The following is a 27375-nucleotide window of genomic DNA, read 5'->3' on the forward strand; positions in this document are numbered from 1 at the left end:
CTGTGGAGATAAGTGACATAACAGTGCTAAAGTTGTGTAATACAGGCTGTACTGGAAAGACATAATTACGACAAAAAGTCTAAGGTGGCAGCGACCCAAACAAGTTAAAAACAACTTGCAATGAGCATTAAAACGAACAGGTAATCACTACTTTCATGTGCGGATCTTACCTCTCTATATGCGTCGTGTTTTCATTTACTAGGTGTTTAAGTCCACATATCGAAGATTCAGAGCAGTACTCTTTCCCCACCGCCTTCATACTATCTTTTATCGTTTCATATTTGGAATATTCTGGTGAGTTGTTTCTATAACGACGCCGGTATGCTAAAACGTAAGGGGAATGGTCTATATTCATATTTCGTGATTTATTTTCCTCAAAATATAAACCTGTGGGTCGATTCATTTTAAAAACTGGAACTTCACTTGAACATATGAGTTTTCAAAGAGTACTGCGTAGGCAAGCCATACTGGTAGTTAAATATTCGATTTCTGTGATAAAATCAAACCTCTATTTTATGCCGGGTCATTTGTTTTGATTGATCGATTCTTCTCGTGTTGATTGATATAAAAGCTCATTTTATTCTAATCGATCTTTCTAGTGGGTACATTTTGTTCCAATCTTACAAATAATAATTATAGCCTCCAACTAATCTCGTGCTCTGTCCAGCATACCAGTTGCAAAACTGGTTGCCAAACAAAAATAACCATCTCCGTAACCACCCACATTCTCTCGAGTATTGCTTTTACCTTGTATCGCGTCATAAAGTGCTCCCATTATTTCATACCTACGTAATAACTGAAATTTTGTAGTGACAACACTGACAAATTAATGATACTTAAAGGCTAGCAATTGATTTATAAAATGTAATACCTATGCCGCCGCCACCAGTCAATGTTATTTACCTACGTCATATTAAGAATATTTTATTTCGGTCATCGGTGTACCCGGTGCGGTGCGGTTTCGGTAGTGGGTGCATGGTTTCGGTGGTGTGTAATATATTGTTTAGATGGAACTTTCTAAAATACTATATTACTCAAAAAAGAAGTTGGCAACCCTAGTTAAGAGTCTTAATTAAGACCCTTAGCTGGCTGGTACTAGCTATGCCCGCTTGTAACGCCGTGGCTTGCATGGGCGAAGGTCGCGCGACGGCGATGCGACGCATACGAAATCAAACCTTATCGATATGGAAGTAGACGATGCGATGAGACGCGACGGCGACGGTCGCGCGACCGTCGCCCACGCAAGACACGGCGTAATATGCTGCGTTGCATCTGTTCCGCGGTTCCGTCGTATGTTCATCAAATCCCAATGTCCAAAAATTCAGAAGCCCTCGTCAACATTTTTAGTAGTTTGATGTGAAATGGATTATTAGACTTATATTGACCGGGATATAGACCGTGATTACCTTTTTGATTTTTGTCGAGCTCCCGATATTTCGACGCAGTTGCATGCATCATGATCACGGAAAACATGATGCATGCAACTGCGTCGAAATATCGGGAGCTCGACAAAAATCAAAAAAGGTAATCACGGTCTATATCCCGGACCCCGGTCAATATAAGTCTAATGAAAATAACCGTGAACCATTCAAAACTCTTAAATGGATTATTTTAAGACAAAACAGGGAAACAAGGATAGGTGTACGTACAGTAGTACATATAATATGTATTTTGAAATTTAGATGGACTGTGACCTTCAATTTTAACTATAAAACATACATACATATCGAGAGCGCGACGTGTATGCGGGTATGCGTCGCGCTCTTGATATGTAAAGGCGGGGTTGCTACTCTTGAGAAAGATCCTCGAAAATGGATCGAAGCATGTCGAACGCTACATCGACTTAACACGTAAGTAACCCGCTTAAAATATTTTTAAATATGTGACCTTAAATACCTACATAAAAAACATAAATGGTCCTCTTCTTTCACTTCATCGTCCACATTAGTAAATGATGAAGAAGTTGGCATGAATATACCAGTTTATATTATTAACACATATTTTAGCCACCTCCTTTGCCAATCGCCAACGTCAACTTCAATATAATTCGGTTGGCTAAGTTCGAACTTGTAACCTAAGATGCGGTCTCGGCTGGTTGCGCTAAATGTAGTGTATTACATACAATTATGTAATGAACAGCAATCCGTACAAGGAACATTTCGGGCAATTACCGGTCAGGCATTCGAGCGACCACCAAGAAGTTTTCTTTACTACCGCTTACCAAACATTCGCATCTGATAAACCACTTTAAGAACGTTATAAATAGTACTGATTCTGTAGATATTTTATACTAATTGAATCAAATTGTGTTCTATCTTAATGTATAACCAACCAGGACAGAGTGCGTATCGTAATGAAAAGCATATCATATTTAAAATTTTGAAACGATTTAGAGAAGAACTTTATAAAATGGGATATGTTTTACAAAACTACCACGAATGTAAGCTAATGTAATAACGGCCGAGGTCTTCTCACCTTTCTCTGGCCGGCGCCAGTCACGTGCGCTTACGCAAACTAATCTACATTCCCAATCTCCAGTGTTTCGGAAGCGGCAGCATTAACAAAGGCTATATTTTGCACAAGGTTGGTATAATTGTTTAATCAATTTTATATGCACAAAGTAAAAATCCATCAAAAGTAATATGGAAAGTCGTAAACGACGAGATTGGATTAAAAACAAAGCCCCAATCCATATCATTGAAACAAGAAGATTCAAATGCCGTATTATCTTACGAAGAAATTCCGAATACATTTAATTCACATTTTATTGATATAGCTACAAAATATGTTATAAATAGCGATGAGCAAATGTCTAAAGGATATGTCAGTAAATATTTAAGCAAATATATTATTTAACACTTTAAGTTCTCGCGCTTTGTACACATATTTAAAGTCACACACAGGTCGAACGCAATTAATTAACATTATTTTTACCTTTTTTCCCAACGTTTCGGCCAGGTTGCACTGGCCGAAACGTTGGGAAAAAAGGTAAAAATAATGTTAATTAATCGCGTTCGACCTGTGTGTGACTTTAAAAATATATTATTTTACAAAAATTCAATCTCCCTGTAGTATCACGTGACCACTTGGACAATAAAATAAAATTAATGTTAAAAACCCGCACAACTATTGACGTTTATGACATGTCATTAAACATTATTTTAAGTATATGGCCAATTATTGCTGACATATTAGTAATATTAATAAATGCTATGTTTCAGAGCGGTAAATACCCCAGTGTACTTAAGAATACCCGAGTCTGTCCTGTGTACAAGGGTAAGGGTGAGAGGGATGACGTGAACAACTATCGACCAATCACTATCGTCCCCACTATTTTAAAAATAGTGGAGTCCATTCTGTCCTCCAGCCTGATAGTGATGACATATCTAGAAAAACATGCCCTACTTACTGATCAGCAATACGCATACAGACGCAACCGGTCAGCTACAATGGCGGCGCACAAGATCATTGACAACATTATCACAGGCCTCGATGAGAAGCACAAGACGGCAGGCATTCTGTGCGACTTATCAAAAGCATTTGATGTTATTAACCACGACCTACTGTTAACTAAACTAAGCATGTACGGTATTACAGATTCTGCTCTTAAATTGTTCACGTCATTCCTGTCGGACCGTAAGCAGGTGGTGAAACTGACCACGAATGGGAAAGTACTCACCTCGGATATGGGTTTCCAACTTGTCATATTAGACATTGACTACCACTTGTAAAATGTCACTTGTAGCTTCGAGAAATGGGCCTCGCCCCATTTAATTCGGTCATTTCTGAAGGATTTGGCGGCAAGATAAAAGTCATGAGTTTACTGAAAAAAATATCAAGACGAATTCTTAGTAATGTTGCTAAGAGAGTTGAGTTCATGTATAAAAAAATAAAAAAATAATACTCGATGTAAACTTGAATGAGTTTTACTTACTGCATTAACCATGAGATAAGGTATAAAACATACTAGTTTGTTACTCCAAAGATATAAAGAAATAGTGTTTTTGTGCGAGTGGACCCGGAAAACTGCGTACCTCCTATGATGGACAAGGAACAACATACGAAACCAAAATTTACATGAAACAATCCTATGTGAAACTAACCCAAACTAATCTTATTTGGGGTGTATAAAATTGACTCATTGAGTATCAGTTGGCTTTAAAAGTAAAATTTTAAACTTATTTCACTGTCCATAATGGGGGATCCATTACTGGAGAACTGCCGTCCATGATTGGAGAAAAAACACCACGTTTTAATTTGTTAACGTTAACTATGAAGAATCTAATAGCAATATATATTCTGCAATACGTTTGAAATGTAAAAGAAGATTAGGACATTCAAGTTTTACCACACTTAGCGGTAGAATTTTTACATGTATCAGTGAAATATCAAAAATAAGCAAAGTTTTTTCTTAAACTGTCCATGATTGGGTCCGTTACATCGTAGTAGGTATACCTACCCTTCATAACTTCATATATAATCCATACTAAGGACGCAAAAAGACAGCTCTGTAAACACCAGCGATTATGAAAAGAATGGAAATAATAAGCTTAAGGCACTGGTCCCACCGCGAGCTAGTAAGCTATGAGCTATCGGCTATAAAAACGAACAAAAGATAGCCGATAGCTCATAGTTTACTAGCTCGCGGTGGGACCAGTGCCTAAGGCTCCATAGTCGAAGATTTACGCTACAATTTGCGCAACAAAAGGTCTATTTTTGGCGCTCGCTGCGTAAAATAATTTGTTGTTCCAAATTATGTGCTTATTATAAACCACAAATATAATGCCTATGCAAATGAGTTGAGTGGTTGTGTTGCAGAAGAATACAAATGAAATCGTTTATTGTCTCGGAAACAACTGTAGGTAATGGATGACCAAATTAAGTCCTAATAATTTGTACTGCGTAGGTACTGGAGAGTGGAGACCTAGCAAAGAAATCGTTTGCAAAGGAAACGCAACACTATAAAGTTGATAGAGAGACAAAAGTTTTTCGTTTAGATATCTGTTGTTATAATTTTTTACATGAATAACGTCTATTTATAATAATATTGATTAGGCACTATGCCTCAGGGGCTCTCTTTAGATTTAGATTTTTTTTATGGGATAGGATAGGAGGCAAACGAGCAGACAGGTCGCCTGATGGTAAGCGATGACTGCCGCCCATGAAACACCAGAGGTGTTGGTATTGGAGGTGAAGAATTTTTTAAATTGCCTAGTTTATAATATATTTATGGTATAATATATTTATTGTTGCCACCCCATAGGACCATGCGGATCATTCCAGACTACTTTAATAGTCTAGTTTTATCCACTCAAACTTTATTTCAAATAAAGTATCCGCCGGTCTTGCCCGCACTGACCTTATAATAAATTTTAAGACAATTATTATTACAAGATATGAGTTGAACAGAACAAGAGACAAGAGGGTCATGAGCCCTTATTACCTACCATATTATACCTAGGTAGTAAACACCTCACAGGAGCTATTGTAGAACCATGTCACAATGTCAACAACTAATTGCGAGCTTCTACGAAGACCCATAATTTAAAAATATTGATAGGGAATACCTACCGATTAACTGTGGGTAAATGTTTTACCCATGTATTAAAGGGGTAAAATTAAAATTGTTCGTTAGATAGCTGAGATATTATTATAATTATAGTTCCACAAAAATACTATACATAATTGCTGTTTTATTTCAAATGATTTTAGCTTATGGGATGTGGATGTCAATTGATTTTAGCTTATGGGTAACTTTCACATTCACACCCTGTGTGGCGAGGGTTTAAGTATTTCATCCCACTCTTCGTTCCCGCGGGAAGTCGACTGTAGTAGGTATATGGGTTCAATTGTGGTCTTGTTTCCCTGACAGTGGCACTTCAGCAGCTTTATGTACAATATTTTGCTACTTTTGCTGACCTTTTTGGCAATACTGGGTACTTTAAGTTCTCACGCTTTGTACACATATTTAAAGTCACACACAGGTAAAAATTATGTTAATTAATCGCGTTCGACCTGTGTGTGACTTTAAATATGAATACTGGGTACGTAGCCGAATGGCACAAACGCTCACGAAACGAAACGCTCGTAGATATCTATCTCTATCGCTCTTGCGTATTGGCGCGACAGAGCCAGACTATCTTTCGCGGCGTTTCGTTTTCGTTTCACGTCGCAGAAATGCCATTCGGCTACGGGGCCAGGCGAGAGTTTATTTATTTAATTTTTATTGAACAAAGAAACACAATGTACAATAGGCGAACTTAATGCCATAAGGCATTCTCTACCAGTCAAACTTTAGGCAAGGCAGAGAAGTTGTAGGCGGTGCAAAATTACAAACACAAAAGAACTATAATTAGGTACTTTTAAGTACACATCAGGGTTCGAGGATATATATCAATATATATATCCAGCGGGGTTCGATGATATATATCAATGGATATAAATATCCGATATTTATCATTTGTTTATAAATATTGCAATACAAAAATGGTTTAAAAAAATGTAACAGTTAAAAATAGAGTTTTTTTTGTGTTTGTTACTGTTTTTCTACTAAATTTTATGTTTTTTAGTAGAATTTTCCTAATCTGAAGTTGTATTCATAAATATCCGATATTTTGATATTATATTCCGCAGACGCGCAGCTTGAACATTTTATGCATGTACGGTAAACTTAATTTTGTGCGGATTCAAACCTTGCGAATGAAATCGTTGCCAATTTGGGCTGGGGCTAACTCTACTATACCTACCTACTACATCGTAAGTTGTACATTCGTCTTAAAATTCTTCGTAATTCGTAATGAGAATGAGATTGAATTTAATTCCAGTAATTCGGTTGCAATATTATAATCGTTGCATACATTTTCAGCGACTGCAATCTGCAATTCTGTAAACACTAAACAGTGTAATAAAGTAATAATTTATATATAATTGAACGCCGAATGGTGGGACTAACGCAACAGTGGTGGTGAGCGCTCTTTGGTGCTCGAGGCATGTTCAAATGTGAGGCAACCGCAGTGTTGACCGGTGATACTCTAAATATTCAATATTAATAAAAAAATTGTTTAGTGAAGTGAGATGTGATTGTGTTTTGTCAGTGATTATTTATAAATAGTGCTTAATTAAATATTAATAGATTGTTTACAATTAATTTATGTAAAAGGTAATCATAATTAAATACTGATCCTATTCATATAAACAAACAGAATATTCATCTATAATGGCAATGATACCCAATAAATAATTAAGAATCAACCATTACAATAAACACTAAGTTCATCATCATCATCATTTTCCTCGCGGTGTAGCGTCGTTTGGGAACAGGGGATCGATTTTTTAATTTCGAACGCACGAATTCGTCGTTCAAAAGTCTGTGGAAAACGAAGTAATGCTACTTTTCAAAAAGTACCGCTAGAAATTTTAAAACTAGTGGTAATGATCACTCGTTTTCGATTCTGTTACTAGAATTTAAATAGCTAGTAGTGGGTCACTTTGATCTCTCCTAGCCGAGAAGAAAAGTTTACATTATGATATTATGAATAAGTGTATTACTTTTGTTCTTAACCAGTATCTATTGAGTATGTAGAAGCCTGACCGCGCATCTTATACTAAATTTAAATTTTATTATGACCAGTGGGTAGAATACGATGTTACACCAACTTAACAATGCATGTTTATGTTTATGTATGAACCGATAACTTCTAGATCTTTACGCTGTCTCACCTTGGACTTATGACGATTATCTAAAACCAACGTTTATTTATTACTTAATTATCCTTTTAAGTAATCGATGTCTTAGATTGTGATTTAAATTCTTATCTTAATGCAATTATTGTACTCTATAGTGTAATAAAATTATCATACTTTTTAACTTCTGATTAGCAGAAACGTCTGCAATCGATGCCATTAGGCTTAGAATAAATTTAAAAGTGGAAAACTGGAGTATCGATCCAGAGGCCGTGAGTTCAAGTCTCACCCAAGGCAGACATTTTCCACTTTTAAATTTATCATACTTTGTCTTACGGTAAGGCTCTTTAAGCAACTATTTCGGATCTATTTATTTCATAAAAAAGTAGGTAGCAGCAGTGGCTGATCCATACAAGCCGATTCTCACAGGCTTGCCTAAAATTGATTACTATTAGTAAAGTACCTAATGTGAAGTAGGTTTCTGTTTGCTCAGTGTTGCCTAGCAGAAATTTTCACCAGCCGCCACTGGTAGGTAGATCTTTAAATTAATCATAAGGTATGGTACGGGGAAGAAATCATAACTGCGGGACGCTGGACATTTAAACTATGTAATCAAAATATCTTCCATAAATAAATGTTATGAGATATACTTAGACGGATTGACTAAGCCCCATGGTTAACTCAAGATGACTTGTTGTGGATACCTACTCAGCACTGCCTCTGTGTGCGTCCCATGATACAGCCACGAGCAGCATCGGCTCGGTGTACCCCTTAGGGCCCTCCCACATCTAGCGTCTCGCGAGCGAAGCGTCGGGCCAACTGGCCCCGTAGCCGAATGGCATTTCTCCGACGCCAAACGAAAGCGATACGCCGCTGGCTCTGTCGCGCCAATACGCAAGCGCGATAGAGATAGATATCTACTAGCGCTTCGTTTCGTGAGCGTTTCGTGAGCGATTGTGCCATTCGGCTAGCCACCCAGTTATAGCAAAGCCTGACGCCGCGTCGGCGCGACGTCGACGCAACGTCAACGCAGCGTCTTTTTCCATACAGTTGGCCCGACGCTACGCTCGCAAGACGCTAGATGTGGAGGGGGGGGGGGGGGGGGGGGCTTACATGTCATAGTGTCATAATTTACAACGAGTTGACTTCGGCTACGTTGGCTTCTCAAAAGTCCGGAATACCATTGGTATCCGTGATGAGAAAGCCATATACTTCAGAACATAGAAAACATCCACGACTCAGGAAAATGTAATTACCGGGATTCGAGCCCATGAAACCCAGGACTCTTGGCTGTAGGCAGAGCCACGTCCAGACAGACCACGAGTTCCATATTTCACATTATTATCTAGAATGGCAAAACAATAGTTATTTGTTATACAAGGGGCAAAGTTGTATTTTAACGCCGAGTGTGGAATTGAAAAACGAGCAAGTGAAAGGATTCTATAGTTGAACCACGAGCGAAGCGAGTGGTTCGAGAATAGAATCTTTTTAATACACGAGACGTAAAATACATTTGCACCCGAGTGTAACACAAAACTTTTCCCCTCACTATAGCGAGGAAATTACAACGCAAAAAATGCGTTTATCACTGCTTCCAGTAGTTCCACAGTGGTAAATCATCTTTATTACTAGATTCACCTACTTTTATCAATTTTAAAGCAGTTAATTTGACTTTATTCAAGGTCAAATTACTTTACCCACTAGTGAATAAAATGCGTTTTTACCCGCTGGTATTAAAGGACAAAACACGTGTTTCCGAGCTAGTGAGGGGAAAATAAAATTATTTACCTCTTGTTTTTGACGTGGAAGAATACCGTCAAATATTTATTTTGATACCGTATGCTAATAATAGTCTCGGCATTCTCGACCTCTCGCATTTATTATAATATTAATAAATAATCTTCGATGAGTCAAGGGTAGCCCCAGTAACGCTGCAGGTGGACGAGTATATTTATATTTATTGACCAGAACATTCTAGAGCGTTGACCAACGTTTGTTTCGATCCAATGTACTAACAACACTGCATTTCTCTCACCATTTATGGACCATAATCTCGTTGTAACAAGATTGAAGACTAGTTATTCGTTCTAAAGATGTATAAGTACACTCGTTTGAAAGTGAATTTGACCTTAACCAAGTCATTGTCCGGTGTGTTGCGTGGGACATGGACGCATCTTGGGGCATCTTAACTACATGTCCGCGTACATCCGTCTTTGTTGTTTACGTTCTATAAAAAAGGACAGCTAAACACTTGTACGCACGTTGTGAGACCCTAATTTTACATTGACCCAGTAAAATTGACGCGTGTCTTTTTATGGCATAAGCTCTTAAGTTTACCAAACAAGTGTCTGTTATGATAAGGAATGCTTTTGTTTATTTAAACACACACCAACGGTGCCTATGAGTAGATACTTCTACCTAGTAACTATCATAATATTTGTATAATTTGTTCAAGTTGCTAATCAGATAATGAATCCATACTAATATTATAAATGGGAAAACTAGTATTGACGTGATTTTTAAGTGGATAGGCTACTGTTTGTCTCTTACTAACTCGAGCGAAGCCGCAGCAAAAGCTAGTATTCAACTAAATATTAGGTACCTATTTCGTGTGAGACATGCAGACAGAAATTTTGGTGCATGAAGGTCGAAATAAAGGAATACATGTTTAAACATTCTCTACATAAAAAAAAATTAAGGTTCCTATTACTGCTATTAATCCTCATAGTCATTAACTATTCCAGCTAAGTGCTGACATACATACCTATGCCTTTAAAGCGACAATGTTGCACCTGATACAAAATTTACGATGTCTGAAGATATGTCAATTAAAGTTTCAGTAATGCTTGTGAGGAACTCTATAGACGTTCATAATCATCAATCAACCGTCATCGCCCACTACTGATTATAGGCCAATCTACTAGTAATAACTAGTAGGTAAGCCTCTTCTACTTCGCTCATCTTAAAGATAGGACTTTCGGAAACGGAAAACCCCGCTAGCGAATCTCGAAACGAAACAATTGAGTCTCCCATAAGTAGAAAAGAGCAAACATTTTAATTTGTGTTTTCGGTGTTCCATAGTAATAGTTGTGCAGTCTATGATTATACTGGCATCATAAAATGCATACAGCCTGTATAAGTGTACTAGCTAGAGATGTACCGACTAGTGATTTGGCCGACTAGGCGGACTACCGACTAGTCGGCGTTTGGGTGGCCGATTAGTCGGCCGACTAGTCGGCTAGTCGGCCAGAACATAATTTTCGACTAAATTCACCAGAATTTTTGAATGACATTTTTGGTTCTTTCGCGTTTTCATTTTTTTCAGGTTCAAAGGTCTATGAGAATAATTATACACATTTTCCATTTTTTAGCTTAAAATACATAGTGGTCTTGCCTATGAGACCCATAGTCTTAGGTACAGTACCCGTCGATAATGTGTGCACATCGGTTTTTCGTCTTCGTAGAGCGTTGTGTCTTTCTTATGTGACGTGTATCTTGCTGATGTGACGTTAATTGACTCTTTCCAAAGACCAATGTGCATTCTTTATCGCTGTTCACTGTAGGATATTTAGAATACGTACATAATACGACCATAAATCACCCCTTAGTTACCTACTGTTTTCCTATCACTTATCAAGTGCCGACTAATCGGCCTTTTTTGCCGACTAGTCGCCGACTAATCGCCGACTACAAATATGGCCGGATAGTCGGTTTTCCCGACTAGTCGGTACATCCCTAGTACTAGCTTTTGCCCGCGGCTTCGCTCGCGTTAGAAAGATACAAAAAGTAGCCTATGTCACTTTCCATCCCTTCAACTATCTCCGCTTAAAAAATCACGTCAATTCGTCGCTCCGTTTTTTCCGTGAAAGACCGACAAACAAACAGACACACACACTTTCCCATTTATAATATTAGAATGGATAAGCCACAGATCAATACAACAAGATGGCCCTTACAGGGCGACTCGCGGTCACCAAGCATACGACAAATCAGGTTTATAAAAGTTTGAACGCGTGCGACACCGATCAGTAGCGCCCAAGTATACGACCCGCTAACAGTGTCCGTGTCCGCTCGGGAAAAAATCTTAAATAATCAATTTTGGTTGCAAACAATGGTCTCTTACAGCATAAAGTGGTGTGGCAAGTCTTCTAACGCTTCTACATGTAAAAAAGATGGAACAACATTCCACAGTTAAGTCAAATTAATTATTTTGTTGAATATTGTTTATTGTCCGCGGAGTTCATTTATACTGGTCAATATGGTTGTGCTGAGCGGCGCCGAGGCGCGTCCATCCCTCTTTACCGAGTTAACAATGTGATATGCTATCCCTTTCACGTAAACGACTAGGCATGGGGCCATGTTAGTTTATGTCTGTTGCGGGAACTTCGTACTGCCGTTCGTACCATGTGCTACCATTTTATGAAATATAAAAGAAAGCAGATTTGTAATAGTGAATAATTATCTAGAATCTGTAGAGTCTGTAGTGGTATTTAGTTCATTGATTAGTTTAGAATATTTAGTTGGTTATTTAACTTAGTAAACGTAAGTAAAAATGCACAGTTTAGTTATTAGTTACTAGAATGATTTTTATTGAGATGCTATCACAATTATCATCCTCCTTGCGTTATCCCGGCATCGGCATTCGCCACGGCTCATGGGAGCCTGGGGTCCGCTTTGGAAACTACTACCAAGATTTGGCGTAGGCACTGGTTTTATGAAAGCGACTGCCATCTGACCTTCCAACCCGAAGGGTAACTAGGCCTTATTATAATTTAATTATAATATTATAATTTGTTGCAAAACAAATTCACCACAGTACTGGTACCGGTACCATTGTCTATAATAGACATGTCCCATTCCCATCCCTACTGCTAATCATACAGGCGCGCCATTATTTGAAACGACCAATGGCAGCACCGTGCGCGCCCGCCTCACCCCGCAAGGATTGGTGATTTGCGTCTCGAACAATATCGCTTGCATTTGGCTTCTAGTGGGGTGTTCTGTGGGATAAGCTGACAAGCCGGGTTCGATTCCCGGCTCGGCCACCACGCCACCAGTGGGCCTTGCCATTTTTTCTTTCGTGTATGATATCTATTTCAATTTATAATTTATATATATTTATTTTATTTATTTATTTAAACTTTGTTGCACCAATAAAACAAAAATATACAAATGGCGGACTTAATATATATAGTAGTGTGACTACTTGAAAAAAAAGAACAAATCAAAAATATTCAATAAAATAATTTGATTTGTTCCCTAGTTGTATAAATCCCGTTGTAGGTTAATGTCAGTCACCCACATAAGGTGGAAGGTTTCAACTGGCTGGCCCTGTGTACTTAGACTTGGCCTGTTTGACTTTTGCGCCTTTATCAATTACTGAATCAAAGTTTTTTTTTCTATCTTATAATTTCTGTATATTTCAGGCACAATGTGGAAGTCATTATTTTACGTACTGGCAACCTCATGGCTCGTGAGCTGCTTGCCTCCCCCACACCCCGCCGTGATTCAAGTCAGGCAGGAAGAGGAGTTTCTGCCACAGCACCTTCGAAGTAGGGCTCTCTACAACCCTCATCTTAGAGAAGTCCTACCGCTGACCAGTTTGCTCCACAAGGGAGAACAGTTGGTAAGGAAAACATTGAAAAAAAAAACTGTTTTAAGTCTAGAGCCAGTAAATATCCACCATATCCAAGCAGGGTGAAGAGGAGTTCCTCCTACAGCACCTTCAATGCAGATATCTCTCTACAATCATTACTTACTCAGAAAATGCTGCCGCTGACTAGTTTACTCCACAAGCGAGAACAGTTGGTGAGACAAAAATTGATAAATTTCTTTTAAAATGATGGGTCGACCAATTAACTGATTTAGTAATTTCCTTAGTGGATCCAATTAACGAGCAACCTTTTTAAAATGTTTCCTCTCGCAATAGGATGTCGATTCCAATTGATGTGTAAAATGATGAACCTGGTTCGAGGCAATTTCTGCTCAAATTACATCTGCCTGGCATTCATACTCGTAGCTAGGTACTATATTAATATTAGCCCCATTTCTCAATACTGAAAGTTACAAGTTACAAGCGGAAGTCTCTTTCCAACTTGTCATATTAGATATTGACTACCACATGTAAATTTTTTGTAACTTGTAGCTTCAAGAAATGGGCCCCTGCCCTATCGCAGGATCTCAAAAATCAAAGATAAACAATATAAATGGACATAAGTACTTTCGCGAAAATATGAACATCTCGCTGTTTTTAAAATCAGCTCCTCTAACACAACTTGGCTTGTCGCGCGCGAGTCCATACTTGAAGTCGCGCTTGATGTATGAACTCGCGCGCGACAAGGCAAGTTGTGCTAAAGGGTCAGGAAAAGATAAAAATCGACCCTGACCATCATTCATGTTAAGAATTTAACACAGTAATCCGTATTCCATATCAAACTTATAATCGTCAATGCCACAACACAAAATAGTGGAGGTTAGTAACTATTTCCTTCCCTACTAAAGCATAGTTGTGAAAATAATAAAATAATGATTTCTTTCAACAGGTGTACGAAAGGGAATCGGACAAAGTGCCTCGCAGCAAGATATACAACCTTCTGACTCACTCTGGGCTGGTACCTCGTCAGTTCCACCAGCCTCCCCAGTCCCAGTTACACCAGTTCCAGCCAGCGCCGCAGTTCCACGCACCACAGTTCCACAGACCACCGGTCTTCCACGATCCGCCCTTCTTCCCCAACCCAGATGTACTACAACGTCTGTAGATGTTCGATAAAATCAATAGGTTATTTATAACAAGTAAACCATATTTAGCAATTATTGCTCTAATAGTACCATTAACCTACATGTACCTACTTATTTTTAAGTGTTAAAGTAATATGTTGTGTAGTTAGTAAACTAACAATTATCGCGACCTTGGTGTTGAAAACACGAAAGTAAACAAATAATACACGATATGCATTTCTGTTTGGCATTGGTTGATTGGTGACCTTGAATAAAATGTATGGTCGTGCATAATAGTCATTGTGCAATACACACGAAATTATGTGATCCAACTAGCAATTATGGAATTAAATATTTAATATCGAAATATCAAACAATGCATTTTTATTGAAAATCTTTATTCCTCGTTGAGCTTTACTGTGATTTGAGCGTAAAATTTCGAAATGGCTGGATAGACTCCAAAGTTAAAATGACGACGCCACCGCCGACAACGTGCAAGGCATTGGTAAAAGATTATTGCGAAAACACTACATTTGCTGGAGTTCACTTCATCGCTGACGATACGAAACATTGGTTTGAGAGGTAATTTGTAATAAATGGTTGAGAAGGTAAGTACTTAATACGTAGTCTTAATCAGGGATATAGACAAAAAGAGAAAAATAAAAAGAAACTCACACATACACTGAGTTGACTCAACTTGTCCTCTTAGTAGCTAGAAGGGGACAATTAAGTAAACAAAGGAAAGGAGAAAAACTACTGATAATGATTCAGTAGTTTGACTCATCTAATCCTCCTCCGACTCATCTAATCTAATAATCCGCACAAGAGTACATCACGAGTCAATAAAATGATTAATTATTATTAAAATCGGACTTAGCTGTTAACATAATCTTATCATTCTAGATGGTTCTGGTTGGCTCTAGTGATTCTCTCATGGTATGGTTCGGCCATCCTGATAATAGCGGCATGGGATGCGTTTCGGGAGAGCCCCATCAGCTTCGGCTTGGAGACCACGTACACCAAGTGGGACACGGCACTGCCCTCGGTTGCTGTGTGTGAGGCCGCTAATGATGATAAACTTTACAGCGTGTGTGACGCGTAAGTCAGGTTTATAAATAAATCAGTCACTATGGATGCAAGATAATATCCTGGCGACACCAAGACAACGCCCATATTGCTGGGATGAACGAGAAAAGGAAAAGAGTTATTATTAATTACCTACTGCAAGCACTTCTTATAGGAGATCTGCCACTGATTAAGAAAGAAAGAGTAAATATTTAAACTTATTTTTTAGTTATGCAGAAACGTCTGCGAGCGATACTACTCGTATCTACATATTTTAAATTCAAGGTGATTAAAGGAAAAATGAAAAAATTCACACCTCCGGCAGGATTCCGACCTGCGACCTACTGCATTGCCGGTGCAGTTGCTATGACCAACTAGGTCCAACCAGCGACTAGGTCATAGGTGTGAATTTTTCCCTTATTTTAAAATTAAGTAGGGTGCATTAGGGTAATTCCGAAAGTCGTCTAATTTCGAAAGTCATATAAAAATCACCATTATTTCCATCATATCAAGATTCCCCTTTCGAAATTACCCGTGCATTTCTGTCATTTGTAGTTAGTTAGTTACCTACCCTAATGCACCGCCTAAATATTTATTACGAATTTAGACACGAGCACATTTAACACAGAAAAAAATATTAATTAGTTACTTATTTAATGCGTACATATAACCATCAATTACAATTAACAATATTTTTACACTCCTAAGTGACATGGAAAACACTAATATCGTCTTCGATACACTATGGTCCCGGGGATACACATATATTTATATATTCTTTTAGTATTTGGCCTCCGGGCCACCTTTTGGATCTGGAAGACACCTTAAAGGAGATCACCTACTTCCGAGGAATTTCTTACAGTCTCACTGAAGTCTGCGCTATCGACAAGCCTGACCCTGGCTGTCTTCTGTCAAATTACAGGTAATTTATAAATTGCTATTTTTCAAATTTGCCTCCTTTTTTTAGTGACAAGATTTGGTTGGCTGTCTATAATAAGTATATAAGTGTATACATAGGTAGATAATAGGCATTGTGTAAACGAAAGGCTGAAGATTAAATGAGTATACATGAAGTATATAAGTACTTAAGAGTATCGCTGTAATCGATGGTCCCGACGTATCGAACGAAACCCTCTTTTTAGTGAAAAACCTCAAATTCAGAACTAGGTATAGGTAGGAACTTAAGTACCTATAGCTACATGCATAGCTTGCAAAGTATAAATATTTCATATTAATGGTGCTGTGTTATTACAGTTACTTCGCCAGTCTGACACGCAGTGCATGCCCAGAAATCATAGTAAACTGTTCTTACAACGACGAGCCTTTCAACTGTTGCAAATACTTCCAGCCCATAGAAACTGACGTGGGAACCTGCTTCATCATTAATTCTATTCAAACTGAGTATGTCATATTTATTTTCACCACACCAACTGATAAAGGCTTTCTTTGCTATTCGAAAACAGATAGCAAAATTGCATTTTATCCACAAGAGTGCAAAGTAATTTCATACAAATTTTAACTTGATGTCTAAAGCTGGGTGTTGGAATTCACGTATAAATGATGAATTTGAATCATAAATGTTAAATAAATTGAATTTTTTTATTTATTTTGATGTTTTACAGTTCATATTTTCAGTCTTGGTGTGGTGAAAAATTTTGTGTTTCACTCGGAGGCAAAGTTTGTTTAATCTTCGTGCCTTGATACCCTCGCAACGCTCAAGATTCCACTTTTTGAACCACTCGCTATGCTCGCGGTTCAATATTGGAATCTTTCGCTTGCTCAGGTATCAATATTGGCACGTGCGGTTAAACAACTACTTTGCAAAATTTGTTATGGTTAAAACTCCACTTTTGAACTACTTGCTATGCTTGTGGTGAAGCTTTGTAATATTTCCCTTGCTCGGGCGGGTCTGATATTGATATTTTAATGTTTAAGTATAGGTACTCAAATGCTAACCTTGATGATGATGATGATATCCTGTTATCCCTCACCAGGGACTTTTTAACTGACTGTTAACCTTAGAAGTATTCATTGATTTCTTGACTCTACAGTCAAACTTATATCGTAGTTTTGTGGAGCACTGTATATTTATACTATTTATGTTACCTTTGATTGTAATAATTAAATAAATAATAATGTAATAAGATGGGTTAATCAAATTTTGCCAGCCAGTAAAAATCATGTTTTTTTTTTCACTACACCAGCGCAAGCGCACCGTACCCACATCCCACATAACCATTTTCCACATATCAACCCCATGCATTCATATAATGATGGGTACTAAATAATATTCGTGATAATCTTATACGTATTATGTTTTAGGAAACCAAACCCACTAGCGATGATAAGCAATATGAAAAATAAACGATCAAGCATCAAGTTTGAACTGTTATTGCAATCAACGGTAAGATTTACTTCTAGTTCTTGTCTAATTTAGTAAATTACTAAATTTGCTGTAAGCGCAAATCTGTAGAAAATAAAATCTGTGAAACGTAATTATTAACAATTTATGGTTCTATTTTTGTAAGATGTACACATTGGGGAATGATGAGGTCCCAAGCATTACCACATTACAATCATCAACTATGAAGATACAACTCGGACATAAATATACGTAAGTAATGTGATTTGAGAAAATCTTATATACTTATGTACCTGCCTAAGTATAGAGGTCTTAAACTCTTGAACTGTGTTTGATATAGACGTGTGCGCCGCGCCGGCGCGCCGCCGCCGCCGGCGATTTTGGCCGCCACGGCGCCGCCGCCGATTAATAATCGGCGTGAAATCGGCGTGACCTTGGTGGTTAATAAACTGCTCAAACTTAGTATTTGATTAAATTTTTGTACTTTTTATGCTTTTATTTGTTACAATTTCCAATACTTTACTTTTATTAAAATATTATATATTCAGCACTAAGAAAGACAAGGAACCTTAATGTGAAGTTATAATGGCATGCGAAAACCGTATATGCGGGGAGATCTGTGGTAGTGACAACGTTGACCTAGCATACGACTTGACACAATGGTTTTAAGCGTCTACGAGAAAACCACACGTGGAGAGCCAAGAACTCTCCCTGTTGGATCTTCTGTTATCGTTTCATCTGGATGACTACCATATTGTAATCCATTCAAGGTTGCATGGCTCCTTGAAATATTGTCCGTTCTAAAATGCCCACGTGCCCACCGCGTCGGGAAATTGCTTATAGGCGCTGTGTAACTCGGCAGATTGAAATAAGACTGTAAATCGGCAGATTGAAATAGGCAGCGATTGTTTTTTGCGTCTTACTCTTAGAAGTATACTACCCAGGTAACCCAGGTTTGCTTCACTTCGCATGATCCTAATTTTGTTCTGCAGGAAATGAAGCTTTTCATTCCATTCTCTGTGGTTTCAAGAACTCATTTTGATCGTATCGTGTTTTAAGTGGCCTAATATGTGTCCCACTGCTGAATAACGCCTCCTCTTCTTTCCCCCACTCATCACGGTTTGATGCCCGCTCCCGCCAGTCATTATAAAATGCGTCCAGGTCGTCCTGGTATCTCTTTTTAGGGTTCCGTAGTAAACTAGGAACCCTTATAGTTTCGCCATGTCTGTCTGTCCGTCCGTCCGTCCGTCCGTCCGTCCGTCCGTCCGTCCGTCCGTCCGTCCGCGGATAATCTCAGTAACCGTTAGCACTAGAAAGCTGAAATTTGGTACCAATATGTATATCAATTACGCCAACAAAGTGCAAAAATAAAAAATGGAAAAAAATGTTTTATTAGGGTACCCCCTACATGTAAAGTGGGGGCTGATTTTTTTTTTTCATTCCAACCCCAACGTGTGATATATTGTTGGATAGGTATTTAAAAATGAATAAGGGTTTACTAAGATCGTTTTTTGATAATATTAATATTTTCGGAAATAATCGCTCCTAAAGGAAAAAAAAAGTGCGTCCCCCCCCCTCTAACTTTTGAACCATATGTTTAAAAAATATGAAAAAAATCACAAAAGTAGAACTTTATAAAGACTTTCTAGGAAAATTGTTTTGAACTTGATAGGTTCAGTAGTTTTTGAGAAAAATGCGGAAAACTACGGAACCCTACACTGAGCGTGGCCCGACACGCTCTTGGCCGGTTTTTTTCGTCTGCCTCTGCCCCGGCTAAGCTGCGGTAACCATTCAGTTGCTACTTTGGCCCACCAATCCAGGTGCATTCGACAAGCATGTCCTGCACGTATCGTATAGCACATGGAAAATTATTCAGTGATCCAAGAAGAAAAAAAAACAGAACCACTGTCTGCGTCCAACTCAAATTGCCGAGAGCTATATGTCGGGATGTTCGTTTTCAGCATAGTTCAGCATGTAAAGCTCTTTTTTCCTCGACAGTGATAACGATGGAATTCTTGTAATTTTGCTGAAGTTGTATGCTTCTGAGAGGTCATCAATATCGAAGACCTCTTTTTCAACGTAGACCCAACCTCATAATAAAAAAACCGGCCAAGAGCGTGTCGGGCCACGCTCAGTGTAGGGTTCCGTAGTTTTTCGTATTTTTCTCAAAAACTACTGAATCTATCAAGTTCAAAACCATTTTCCTAGAAAGTCTTTATAAAGTTCTACTTTTGTGATTTTTTTCATATTTTTTAAACATATGGTTCAAAAGTTAGAGGGGGGGGACGCACTTTTTTTTTTTTAGGAGCGATTATTTCCGAAAATATTAATATTATCAAAAAACGATCTTTGTAAACCCTTATTCATTTTTAAATACCTATCCAACAATATATCACACGTTGGGGTTGGAATGAAAAAAAATATCAGCCCCCACTTTACATGTAGGGGGGGTACCCTAATAAAACATTTTTTTCCATTTTTTATTTTTGCACTTTGTTGGCGTGATTGATATACATATTGGTACCCAATTTCAGCTTTCTAGTGCTTACGGTTACTGAGATTATCCGCGGACGGACGGACGGACGGTCGGACGGACGGACGGACAGACAGACATGGCGAAACTATAAGGGTTCCTAGTTGACTACGGAACCCTAAAAATGAGCTTTGGCTTTGATATACGTAGCTCCAGCCTACGATCGCGATTGGCACAAAGTTCTTGTTTCGAAGCTTCCATCATAAGAGATTGTTCGAACGGTTCAGCAGCTTTCTCGCAAATAAAAGCATAAAGGTTGAAATTAAATGTTCGGTTCAGACTACATTCATGCTGGATTACTGGTAGCCCTTAGGGTTATAATATACATAATAATAATATCGTTCAGTAGCAGTAGAAGTAGTGTATTAGTAACATTCTGCAAAACAGTCGCTGTTATGTTGATGATATGAATCTTCTTACAGCGCTAATGGAAAACTTAATTGAGAGACCCAATTAACAAGTTTCCCATTATCATCACTAAATCACTAAGCTCATCATAATGAAAGAGTTGCTTGTAGGTTCATGAACATTTAAAGAAGGAATCCTTAAATGCAAGCCAACATTGATCAAAAAAGGTTTTGTGCCAGTAAAGGATAATTATTAGCGTATACCTATTCGAAAGTATTTTTTCCTATTCTGTGTTCATTTCCATGTGTTATTTAACTCATAGTTTATATAAAAGTATACGTAGTACACCGGTATTGATCAGTATTTCAAGAATAATAACAAATAAATGATTTTTATATAAGAAACATAAAATCACGGTCACGCCGATTTCACGCCGAAAATACGCCGCCGCCGCCGATTTTTTGGCAAACGCCGCCGCCGATCGTTTTATAATCGGCGCACACGTCTAGTTTGATACCAACTTTCGATTAGCATGCATGAGTTAAATTGTTAGTGATTTTTGATATTGTATCCAAACTGTATCAAGTAGATAAATCAGAATCGGGCTCCCGACGGTTTACCTTTACCGTGAACACCGAAGTTTACAATTTGTGAGTGTGCACGGGAAAACGTCCCACTTTGTCGATTGCTATAAAGCCGCTCTGTCAGTTTATTCATATAAAGATACAAGTACATCTCGCCTTAATGGTACCCGACAAAGTGGGACGTAAAGTAAAAAGTATTTATTGTACACACAAAAAAAAACTTAAACAGAAATTAAGTTATCTGGTCTTACAACTAAGTGACAGTTATGTAGGTACATTAGGCATTATCATTAGGATTTGCTGGTTCCTACACTAGGCAAAGCCTGTCTCGTAGGTAACCGTTTCAGACATGATATTCCATTGACGTGATTTGTGCGAAGGCCAATAAGACACTAATGAATAAGGTGAAAATAAAAATAAAAGATAACCAAAAAGAAGATTACAAAGGAGTTACATAATACAATAGTTAACCTTAAATCTATTTCAACTATAAACACACTCACATTTGTTTGTGTGTTGATAATTTAAGTGACAATTTGCCAACTTCGGTAATCTGAGTGTAGACCTACCCAAATTGACATTTCAGTCGTCAAGTCGCGGTGCGTGATATCGAGAACGACCCACTTATTGTAGAGACGACCACGGAGCAGCGAGCCTGTAGGTTCCATGAAGAAAACGAGGACGGCCTGTACCCGCACTATTCCTACAGTGCCTGCACTGTGCTGTGTCGCAAACGGGCGCAGATGGATATCTGTAAATGCAACGACCATTTTATGCTTGGCACGCGTAAGTTTTTCTCTCTTATACGGCATACGCTTTGAAGAAGATAAAAGTTTCAAATGGAATTAGAACAATTAAAATGGCATTAGAAATAATTAGTGTTAGTGGAAGTCTAATTGGCGTCAAAAGAAAAAAAAACATGTAAGTAATTTGGTATACTGGAGCGTTTATAGGCAAATTAATAATTAGCGACGGAGGTGCTAAGCGGGGCGAGTAGAGAACATAGTACCTAATAGTACTTAATAAATAATACGCAGCTGAGCAATTAAGCATTGCCGTGTCTTAGGGCCCCCCACATCTAGCGTCTCGCGAGTGTAGCGTCGGGCCAACTGTATGGCAAAGCCTGACGCTATGTCGGCGCGACGTCGAAGCAGCGTCTTTTTCCATACAGTTGGCCCGACGCTACGGTCGCCAGAAGCTAGATTTGGGCTAAGTGTTGCTCAAAATAAATAAATAAATAAATATTATAGGACATTCTTACACAGATTGACTGAGGCCCACGGTAAGCTCAAGAAGGCTTGTGTTGTGGGTACTCAGACAACGATATATATAATATATAAATACTTACATACATAGAAAACATCCATGACTCAGGAACAAATAATCTGTGCTCATCACACAAATAAATGCCCTTACCGGGATTCGAACCCGGGACCGCGGCGCAGCAGGCAGGGTCACTACTGACTGCGCCAGACCGGTCGTCAAAAATTCGTCAAGAATTTTATTATAATTTTTATTTTATAGCCGAATCCGATCGCTGCAATATATCGGGTCTCGCATGCATCCATTCTCACGCCAATTTTCTGACCACCCTCAAACCGCACTGGGCCACACGACCGGGACTCTCTTGTGACTGCCTCCCATCTTGTGATGAGACGGAGATCACAATCATCAAAGATGTTGACATTTCGTGAGTAAAAATATAGGTACAATAAAGCATAGTTAATTTAGAATTGGTACGCGATGGGAGGAATTTAATTTTTAAATGAAAAGAAAAAAGTAAACAATATTTTTTATTGCAGAATATAAAAGATCGTTTATTAATTTATAGCGTGTCACATATATTTCAATTATTCAGTATGTTTATGCACAAAATTACGGACTTTTCTGAAAATAGTATTCATCATCCTCTGAACAAGATTTTCATCCATCTTTTTTGTCTGTTGATTCCGTGTGGACCGCAAGGAGTGGATATTTTGAATTATTTTGCCACTATTATTTAATTGTCCTTTAATGAAATAATGATTTGGGCAATAATTATTGCCTAGTAGTTTTCTGGAAATTCAACAATTTAGCAATCATTGACCCAGACCAAGGGGATTTTTCACGTATTTGTTCACAGTGCATTTTCGCCGGTCAACGTCCATCATCAATAACTTACAAACGCAAAAAGTTAGATCAACCAAATTTCTAATATAGAGTTATCAACGTATTAAAATTAAGATGTGATTATCAGTTTTTTTTAATTTTTAAATATATTTTTTTTATTCATCGTTAAACGCGTGCCAATACTATGTTAACTATGCTTTACTTGCATATGAATATATTTATTAGGTATCGCAATGCTTTGCTTTATAAATAAATACGAGAAAAGTGTGTAAAAATTTAAAGGATTATTAGGTAGTCCTAAGATTTCTAGAAATTAAATTTTAATCAATTGAGTGCCAGATTATTATCCAAAGAGAATGTAACTAAGTATTTAATAATAGAATTAGTGCGAGCACTTCGCTTACGCATTTTAAATGAAAATGAAATGCGTAATTTTCGATCGATATATACACGGTGAAATAAAAATTAAGGACCGTTCAAACTTCGCATGGTGACTTCTGAGGTTATAATTAACAACTTTTATTATGGGACTAATGCTGAAATCGCAAAAAAAATTTGGCAGTTCCATAGAAATGAGCGGCATCATGACAGTCGGAATGTATGGAACATCCAATTTTTTTTCGCGGGATCAGCATTGGTCCCATAATAAAAGTTGTTCATTATGACCTCAAAAATCAATACATGAGTATATACAAAGTCGGAACGGTCCTTTTTATTTCACCCTGTAATATTAAAATATGCCTATTCTAATTTTATTGTAGGTTATACACGTTAACATTCAGATCTCGATACGATATGGATCGGATCTGTCAGTGTGAAATATATTACGCTTTAAGAAATGTCACTTCAGATATTGGCATATCTGATACGATACGTGCCGTACCGAGATCACGATTTTGACGTTTACTAAAATAAAAATAGGCAAGTCCAATTTCTTCAAATACCAAACATAAGTTCATTATTCCTTAGACAGCCGTTGAGAGATACAATCACAATACTATCAATATATCTGTCAGTTAATTTGGAAAGGCAATGTGAGATCAAAGGGTATGTCAATGTCATGTTACTACGGTTTTCATTTTCAACATTTATATTTGATTAGATTACTCAGTGTAAGTACATGACTATTTGGAAATATCATAAATATACAAAGGAATCGCAGCAAAAAATAATCTAGAAGATGAATATAACATCTTTAACGTAGAAGACCATAGTACTATTCGCATAGGTTGAGTATGTTGACTTTATAAATTATAAACATAAGTGGTAGGTATTCCAAAAAGATAAATCAAACTAGACTAGAACTCCCTTCGTTCCAGGTGTTAATAACAAAAAATAAGTAGGTTAATTACCTACATGAAAATTTCATATGAATTTAATTACAAATTCTTCTTTAAGTATAGCCTATTTTTCGCATGCCTCATAAAAATGCCTATACCCATTATATAAATAAATGATTGTTTTATTCTAAAAATGGCATATAACGAAATAATATTTTTTACTTTTATTTTTAGACAGCGATCGAAGAAGGACAAGAAAAAAGCAACAGTAGAAATGGTGTTAGCTTACATGCCCACTGAAAGATACAAACGAAACGTCGTAAGAAGTCGCCTTGACCTCGTCGGTAAGATTAGACCAATTCCACTTAGCCTTTTCATGAGAAAGATTACCGTAGATGTTATTTTCGCATTCAAATCGTATTTTTACCCAAGAATCATTCAAGGTGGTAACCTTGTACAGTCGCACTAGATAATACGGTAAAGAGATAAATTAAAGCTCATCATTCATAATCTAAGTGCAAAAAATTTCCACGCTTTTGCCATTTTATTCTAAACGCAGTAGTCATTGGGTGTATGAATAGAAGCAAAAATATCACACATTTTATTATCAATTATTATCTATTACAAGTTGACTGGACCTTCATTAGAACAATAAATTAATACAGAATATAATTAAGTAAACATAAAACTAATTAAAAACTGAACTTAATAACTTCATTGACCTAAAGTAATTTGTGCTAGGTATCTAATATTTCATTATAGTCACCATTAAGATACATCGGGGTGTCTGAGCTGGGAGCCGATTTTTAAGTCTCACTGTCAATAAAATACTGGTTGAAAATGGTGACTTGCCTTTTATTTTCAGTGACAATTTTCTGAATTCGAACGGCTCAAAAATCGACCCACTGATCACAGACGTTACATGAGAACACACCTTTATTGAATGCGTATTCAGGTAGTTTTGAGTAGGTACCTGGAACGCTCCAATATAATCTAATAGTGACTGTAGCTACTTACTTTAAACTAGATGCACTGTAACTATCTACTGCCTTTTCAGTCTCTGTTGGCGGAACAACAGGGCTATTCGTCGGAGCCAGCATCATAAGCTTCGTAGAACTGATCTGGTATTTCACCATTCGCTTCTGCATAAACATCTGGCTAGAGCGGCGGGCAAGACGAACCACTGCCGTGTTGCCGCAAGACACAGAAATATTGCGGATTGCGAATAGAGAGCAGAGTGATGACCAACGTCCGTACACTAGCAGTGGGGTCCCGCAGTCCCAAGTGGAGTATGACAAATTTTATTCGCAATCAATTAATAAATAATGCTATAAAATAAACCTGACCAGACTAAAATAGTAGAAATAAAAAAATGGCAATATAGTAGTGTCAGTGTCGTCCCGTTTTATACACCCATTGATTTCCAAGCAACCATCTTGTTGTAGCCACTTTTTAATTGTTACTCTTTTTTTGCCAGATACCGCTCTTTGAATATTTTTAATGAGGAGGCACAATGACATTTTATCCCGCCAGGCGGCGCCTGTACAAGAGTCTAGGAGTCTAGGCATGTAACTGTCATTCATATGTGAGAGAGAGAGAAAAATATCTTCTTCGCGCTCTGACGTATAAAATTATTTATCTGTGCAATGGCCTAATAAGGTGGCGCCATCTGTCATAACCTTTGAGTGTGCCTCCTCATTATTTCCGAAAAACCCAGCAGCATAAGTAGTTCCACAATCCCGAGTCCAGAATGAATTTTATTTACTTACAATCGAACAACAGAGCGAAGCTGAAACTTTTGGGCGCTTAGGAATTTTCTGCCGCTAACTTTGTAACGTCTCATTTGTGTGAAACATTGTTCACATCGTGGATTCACATTCCTCTGCCGTTGGTAGAAAATGTTGCAATGGCATTATAAGCATGGGTTTAGATGGAAAATACGTCAAAACTAACAAATTGAGGAAGGATTTGATTTTCAACTGTCACTGAGATTCAGTAAATGTAAATTATATTTTCCGCTCTTATGTTAAGAAACGTGCAAATATCATACTGTACTTATGTACCTATAGGTAAGTTAATAGTGTTGTTGATGCACTAAATAAATAAAATAAAAATATCCGCCAGTACCAGAGTTACGACATAGAACGAATTACCCAATTTAAACCAAGCCAATACATCAGGCGGAACACGAGACGGGTATTATTGCGACATAATACCGGGTTAGTGCAATGTCCTGTAACCCGACTTATAATATGTTATACTGTAATTGACCCTTTGTGCGGCAAAACAGAGATGAAGTACCTACCCTAGCTAGTTTCTACCAGAAAAATCTACACTAATATGTTACTATAATTTATATATTCTAGTTATAGATATAAAAATTAATGGTAAGATGGACATTTAACTAAACTTGGACACAACATTCATAAGGTCAATACGGGTAAGTGTGTCTTAAGACTCTTAAGGTGAAGTCTGTCTAGTCTTCACATTTGACCTTTTTACTCATTGTCACTGATGTTTTTGCGAGTTTATACTTTTGCTACTCGCTACTCTTGATTAGTAGTAAACGTATGAACTCTCAATAAACACTGATCATTGTTCTAAACAAGCTAAATGTGAAGGCCAGACACACTTCTCCTTATGACACACTTACCCGTTTTGACCTTAAGTACATAATATATAGGTACATACATA

The 27375-nt window shown here is 37.6% G+C and overlaps 3 protein-coding genes across 9 annotated transcripts in view; 2 read left to right on the top strand and 1 right to left on the bottom strand.

The window, feature by feature from the left end:
• LOC125230555 (sodium channel protein Nach-like) overlaps nt 1-21964 on the bottom strand; it is a 34256-nt gene extending 12292 nt beyond the window's left edge. For 3 of the 4 annotated variants that reach the window (XM_048135741.1, XM_048135740.1, XM_048135743.1), the window contains exon 1: nt 171-440. In XM_048135741.1, coding sequence (XP_047991698.1) covers nt 171-403 — 233 coding nt within the window. In that variant the 5' untranslated portion in view covers nt 404-440. Of the gene's footprint in view, nt 1-170; nt 441-21861 lie in introns of those variants that run through there. The other variant, XM_048135742.1, reaches the window with a different exon arrangement.
• On the top strand, nt 21-27375 carry LOC125230556. Of its 4 annotated transcripts, XR_007177532.1 has the most exons (4): nt 7002-7159; nt 13110-13309; nt 14226-14560; nt 27365-27375. XR_007177532.1 is itself a non-coding variant. In XM_048135745.1 (3 exons), the coding sequence occupies exons 2-3, from the start codon at nt 13115-13117 to the stop codon at nt 14439-14441; spliced, it is 411 nt and encodes a 136-aa protein (XP_047991702.1). In that variant the 5' UTR covers nt 21-140; nt 13110-13114; the 3' UTR covers nt 14442-14774. The 4 variants fall into 4 exon arrangements, 3 of the variants coding, with proteins under 3 accessions (XP_047991702.1, XP_047991703.1, XP_047991701.1); XM_048135745.1 differs by lacking the exons at nt 7002-7159; nt 27365-27375 and adding an exon at nt 21-140 and having other exon boundaries at nt 14226-14774; XM_048135746.1 differs by lacking the exons at nt 7002-7159; nt 27365-27375 and adding an exon at nt 1797-1850 and having other exon boundaries at nt 14226-14774.
• LOC125230378 (sodium channel protein Nach-like) lies at nt 14870-26052 on the top strand. The gene is made up of 10 exons (XM_048135517.1): nt 14870-14982; nt 15304-15498; nt 16250-16387; nt 16720-16866; nt 17788-17869; nt 17994-18079; nt 21879-22078; nt 22817-22982; nt 24916-25025; nt 25739-26052. Exons 1-10 carry the CDS (start codon nt 14870-14872, stop codon nt 26005-26007), a joined length of 1506 nt encoding a protein of 501 aa, XP_047991474.1. The 3' UTR covers nt 26008-26052.

Source organism: Leguminivora glycinivorella, chromosome 10 (genome assembly GCF_023078275.1).
Source record: "Leguminivora glycinivorella isolate SPB_JAAS2020 chromosome 10, LegGlyc_1.1, whole genome shotgun sequence".
Classification (NCBI taxonomy): Eukaryota; Metazoa; Arthropoda; class Insecta; order Lepidoptera; family Tortricidae; genus Leguminivora; species Leguminivora glycinivorella.

Coding starts and splice junctions, on each gene's coding strand:
- LOC125230556 (XM_048135745.1), top strand. CDS start 13,115: ATGTGGAAGTCATTATTTTACGTACTGGCAACCTCATGGCTCGTGAGC. Junction 13,310..14,225: donor TCCACAAGGGAGAACAGTTG/GTAAGGAAAACA, acceptor TTCTTTCAACAG/GTGTACGAAAGGGAATCGGA.
- LOC125230378 (XM_048135517.1), top strand. CDS start 14,870: ATGACGACGCCACCGCCGACAACGTGCAAGGCATTGGTAAAAGATTAT. Junction 17,870..17,993: donor AACTGTTATTGCAATCAACG/GTAAGATTTACT, acceptor TATTTTTGTAAG/ATGTACACATTGGGGAATGA. Junction 25,026..25,738: donor AAGTCGCCTTGACCTCGTCG/GTAAGATTAGAC, acceptor CTGCCTTTTCAG/TCTCTGTTGGCGGAACAACA.